Here is a 5,710-nt window from a genome sequence, read left to right on the forward strand (position 1 = left end):
TAGTAATTTATGGTCTCCGATTAATCCTCCGATTAATCTCCGCCAAACCGATTAATCGCTTGACCCCAGTCGACCGCCGAGCTACCGCCGAGCGATTTTTACAACCTTGCCTGAATATAATCACATGTGATGAGGCTTGGATAATCCTTCGAGTAAGGGACTCATCTCTACAATGGTTAGGACTCAAAAAAGAGCTACGCAATAGAGTCAAATCCAACACTTAGAGATTATTCAACCCTGATCAAATGTGACTTTAACGTATTCACCTAACAATTAACTCCCATCACTTCAAAGCCCACATAGCACAAAGCAAACAACATTTGGACATAAGGAAAACAATCTCAAGAAACTCTATCCTCGTAGATAGAACTGAACTAGCATACAATGCTAAACTCGTACTATCAGGAATAACCTAAACATGCTACCCTACTGCTATCTACTCAACTCTAGCATGCAACTCTTTCATATACTGAAGCACATAAAGCAGGCACATAAGGCATCACTCCTAGATCCTTAGTCATATTCTAGCATGTTGTACTACAGAAACTGATAAACATAAATAAACTTGTATGGGTACATTGGGGAATACTTACTTGAGCTCGGCTGGTCGCGCACATCACACACTTTGTTCTTTCTTAAAACCCCTTTACTTAGCCTTTTAGAAAACATTTTCTCTTTCCAAAATCCTTTAATCCCCTCGATTTGAGTTCAAACTCCCCCGAAAGTGTGTCCGAATCCCTCAAACCAGGGCTCTGATACCAACTTGTAACACCCCAAAAATACGAGCCAAAAATTTCATTTTAAATACACATACTTAGCAAAACATTAAGATAAAACATCCACCAATCATAACATTTCATAAAAGATGTACGTGTCTGGAAACCAGTTATAAAAACATAATAAAGTCAGTGTACAAATCCACAGGAAGATCTCATAGTGCGGAATACAAAGCGTGTGTGTGATGTGCGGCTACCGTGCGAGCTCCTTCCCCTTCGAAGAAGAGGTACCTGAAACCAAAACTAAAAACTGTAAGCACGAAGCTTAGTGAGTTCCCCCATCATACCGCATACCATACAATCACATATCATACATATTGCCAGGCAATGCTGGGGTGCCCGACCTACCCGGTACGGCCATTCTGGGGTGCCGACTACCCATGTCAAGCCATTCTGGGGTGCTGACTACCCATGTCAAGCCATTCTGGGGTGCTGACTAACCTTCGCTCCTGACGACCGAACCCCGGGGACTATTTCACCCCCTACTGCTACTATCACATATATAATAACATAACATATTATCAGACATATCTGGGGTGCCTGAACTACCCTTCGGTCCTAGCAACCGAACTCGGCGATTGGTCCCCTCCTACTACCTCTATCACATATATCATAACAAGCCAGCATGCAAACATATAATCACATACTTTCAGACGTATCTGGGGTGTCTGACTACCCTTCGGTCCTAACAACCGAACCCTACTACTATCACATATAACATATGATGCTAGCATATAACATATCAGGTAGTAGCAAACCTAGATGATATCACAAAGACAATCATCTATCATACATCTCCTACTGGTGAGCCGGCATTGTGGCCTTAGACCCACCGCTACCGGAAGGTAACTCACCTCAAAGTAGCTGCTGAACTGATCGGAAACTGACTGTCTACTGCTGCTGCTGCTCCGGATGTCCTCCGGTTATAAATCCCACAAAACGATCAGTCAAACACTGCTAGATGTTCTTAGGGTAAAATGACCCTTTTACCCTCGACCAGGTTGAAATCCAAGTCAAAGTCAACTTCCAGTTGACTGGACTCGCCGAGTCCACGAGCAACTCGCCGAGTACTTCCCTTACTAATCCGGTCCCACTCGCCAAGTCCCTCCCCCCACTCACTGAGTTACCCTTGACTCACCACTCGAGACTATGGGGCCGACTTGAGTACCGACTCGCCGAGTTTGAAGAACAACTCGGTGAGCTCCAGACAATCTTCATAGGACTCATTGAGTTGTTCATCCAACTCGCCGAGTCTAACACCATCTTCATAGAACTCACCGAGTACCAACTTGGGACTCGCCGAGTTCCTCGACCCATTTCCCAAATAAGCCAGATCTGAGACATGCAATGCTTCAAAACCACAGATCTATGGTCCTAGGGCCTGTTTACCACGTAAAGTTGCAAACTTTACATGCATGCATGGCCCAATGAGCTCAATCATGTAATTCCAAGCTCTTTGAGAGGTCCTACACTCAATAGGGACCTGAATCACCTCAACCACAAAGACTTTATGCTACTAGGATGTCTTAAAGGTCCAAATCCGAAGTCCTTGCAGAACATTAACCATAAACACATAGAGATTTAGGTTCTTAGGGCTTAAAACATCTTTTTAGGGACAAGAAAGGGGGTTCAATGAACTAAAGGTCAAGGTAGGAACTTTTCTATCTGAATAGAAGCCCTTCACAGAGTATATTCCAGATCTTCTTCCCTTCTTGCACTCTTCAACCTTCTCCTTCTTCTCCCAAGCTCAAAACCACCCTCAAAATGCTAAAAATCACCCACAAGGACACAAAGGGGGCTAGGGTTTCGTTCTACAAATCTCTGGGAGTGCTAGGGGTTGTGGAGGCTGGGTTAGATCGTTTAAATAGGGTGCAAACACCCGGGTTAAGGTTTTAGTCGATACAGGGTCTACTTGCCGAGTCCCACGACCCTACTCGCCGAGTAGCTAGAGTTGAACCCAAGTCCAGACCTGCTTCTACTTGACGAGTGAGTCCTTCAGCTCGCCGAGTCCAAGGTTAAAATGCAATACATAAGGAGAGTTAATAATCAAGAATATATACCAGGAACCAGGTGCTATAGATAGTACCAAGAAAAGTTTCACAAAGTACCAAAGAAACTCAACTGTGTTACCACTTAGTATTGTAATATTGTATCACAATTCAGAACCTTAGCTCTGGAAAATATACCTTACCGTAAATGAAAACATAAGGAATTTAATAGGTTGATTTCCCCTTCCAACTGTCTACATGCACACAAACAACAACTCAACTATAGCTAAAAATGACTTTACATCTTCATAAAGTCTTTAACTACTTGGAACACAGCTTACCAAAAGTATCAGCTTAATTTCCTACCACTCAAACCTTCATCTTCACCACCACCGCATGTATAAATCAATCAAACTCAAATTAACTAAAAATACAATTTGATATAAGCAAAACATCATAGTTGAGTCCGCATAAAAAGTAAAAAAGATGATTACTCTTTGCAGCAATATGTGGAGCAGATGGCAAATTCCACCCGATGAGGTGTTGATGAAACTAAAAAAAAAAAAAAAAAAAGGTAAAGCCTACAAAATCAATCGATTTCTGAAATTAATCAAACAAATCTCAAAGCGGATTACTCATAAGATTAGATCGAGAATGGAAGCAAGAGAGAAGAGATGACACCAAAACCTTTCTGTGAGGAGCCATCAGTCGTTCTCCGAATGAAATATTGGTCATCATCTTCTTCTTCGTGATGATGATTCTTCACAGTCCTTACCATCAGCTCCAATTGCTTCTGAAGAAACACAAAATTCTATCATCACATAAATGGCGCAATTAAGGAAAACAATCAAACCCAGACGATACGCAAAAGCAAGGGTGAAGGTACGAACGTAAAACCTACTGTTTAAGCATAGAGGAAGAGATGGAGCAGCAACCGGTGTCGCCCAGCAATAAAAGTCGGTCCATCGAAGGAGTTTGGTGGTGTTCTTCAATGGAATGTTTCAACAGTAAATAGTTGTGAGCCAGAAGTGTGAAGAAATTAGGTGAAGATGGGGATAATAACAAAGATGTCGTATGGTGGTGATGTAGTCGGAAACAGAGACGTATGATTCCCAACATCAGATTGTAACAACGGTAAATTAAGAAGCAGTACACAACATACCTAGAAAATAAACAGAGAGAAACACAAAGAAGCAAACACGAAAGAAGAGTAAAGAAGAAAGGGGAAACAGTTAAATAAAACCGAAAGGAACCGTATTGGAGGAGAAATGCGGCAGATGAGTGTGAGGAAGAGAAGATAAAAATGAGGAATTGTATGGCGGTCTGTGGAATTGAGTGGCAAAATATGAAATGAAGAATGTTGAGCGCCAAAAAATGAAAGAGAAAAAAGTATACTGCAACTCAGGTTTTTAAGCTTTTATAGTGTATATAATCTGTTAAGAAAAATCAACTTTGAAACAAAGTAGTTGCTTGTACACCTACCCGGGCTAGAAGACTCTACGAATATATACCTACCAGGTAATCAAACAGACTGAAATAACAGTATTAATTTTTATCTCGTACATCTTGTAGCCATGAATTGAACAAGTATATACACATGGGCGTATCCAAGATGGCTCATCAGAAGTTCGACTTATAATTTAAATATATTTATAGCAATTAAACCTTTCCAAAATATGCGAATAGATTGCGCCTCATTAATTAGTAGCTTAACTGTTTTTAAATGATTTAATTTATGACAGGGTCAACGTTACAGCGGCGACTTTCGTAGGGTTTGCTTACTGGAAATTTGCATCAATTAACAAGGAAAACACATATTATACGCTTCTTTACCATGTTCAAGGCTGTCTTTTGCTGACCACCGACCAATGAAAGACCTCATCAAAAAGGTCAACCATCCTCTCTCATTATATAATTAACAACGACACCTTCATCTTCCTCATTTCTACATTCATTATCTTTCTCTCTTTCTGTAGCCATGGGCAATGCAATCGCTTGTTGCTACCTAACAAGTGAAGGATCATCTGTGAAGGTAATTTACTGGGAAGGGAACACAAGAACGCTAACAGGAAAACGATGGTTAGCGGGAGAGCTCATGTTCGATATTCCAGATAGCATGGTTTGTGATGCAGACTGCTTCTTCATCGGTCACCCAGTGCCAGCGTTATCCATTGATGATCAGCTTAATCCTGGTCAGACCTACTTTGTTCTCCCTCTCGACATCTTTTCTTCAAAGACCCTCTCAGCTTCTTCAATATCAGCCTTGCTTTCATCAACGCCTAATCGCACCCCAATCAATTTCAAAGAGTGTCCTTTCGAGTACATAAAGGGATCGAATGGAAGGGTGTTGATCAAAGTATCACCTGGGTTTATGACAAGAATTCTTACCAGAAGTGGTGGTGGTGATGGTCAAGAAAGTGAGAATGAAAGTGGGAGCGCAGTAAATGGGTTCTTGTGTAGTACACCCGAGTTAAAGAAGCAATACGAACAGTTGGTTGGGTCCAAGGATCAAACGTGGTCACCTAAGCTTGAGACTATTTCAGAGCATAATAGGATTAGGTATTCTCCTTATAGATTGATAGGGTTGGAACCGAAGGAGAAAGAATACAGTGCCTAGTAATTAGTATAAACTAACTAATTAATCACTTTTTTATTTATTTACATTATCTTGTTACTTATTGTACTTATGTGGATATATATTACAAGTTTTGTGTAGCGAATTTTGAATGGTAAGATGTATGTACAAGAATAACCCATTATCTATTAATTAAGAAATGTATTACTATGAAAAAAAAAACGAACTAAATTTAAGGATACAAAGAAAATTGAAATAGATCAATAATTATGTTTGTTTATTCTTAGCATATGTTCTTTCAATGATGTTGATCACATAACTATAAGTATATGTGTTAATTGTTAATAAGGTATGAAACTAGATAGTAACTA

General features: G+C 40.3%; 1 protein-coding gene across 1 annotated transcript; it reads left to right on the forward strand.

Annotated features, from left to right (window-relative positions):
• The first annotated feature begins 4,742 nt into the window (after positions 1 to 4,742).
• Positions 4,743 to 5,381, forward strand: LOC145029784 (DUF4228 domain protein). The gene has a single exon (XM_078978247.1). It carries the CDS (start codon positions 4,743 to 4,745, stop codon positions 5,379 to 5,381), a length of 639 nt encoding a protein of 212 aa, XP_078834373.1.
• Positions 5,382 to 5,710: the final 329 nt, after the last annotated feature.

This window comes from Lactuca saligna, chromosome 2 (assembly GCF_052625555.1).
Source record: "Lactuca saligna cultivar CGN05327 chromosome 2, ASM5262555v1, whole genome shotgun sequence".
Classification (NCBI taxonomy): Eukaryota; Viridiplantae; Streptophyta; class Magnoliopsida; order Asterales; family Asteraceae; genus Lactuca; species Lactuca saligna.

Coding starts and splice junctions, on each gene's coding strand:
- LOC145029784 (XM_078978247.1), top strand. CDS start 4,743: ATGGGCAATGCAATCGCTTGTTGCTACCTAACAAGTGAAGGATCATCT.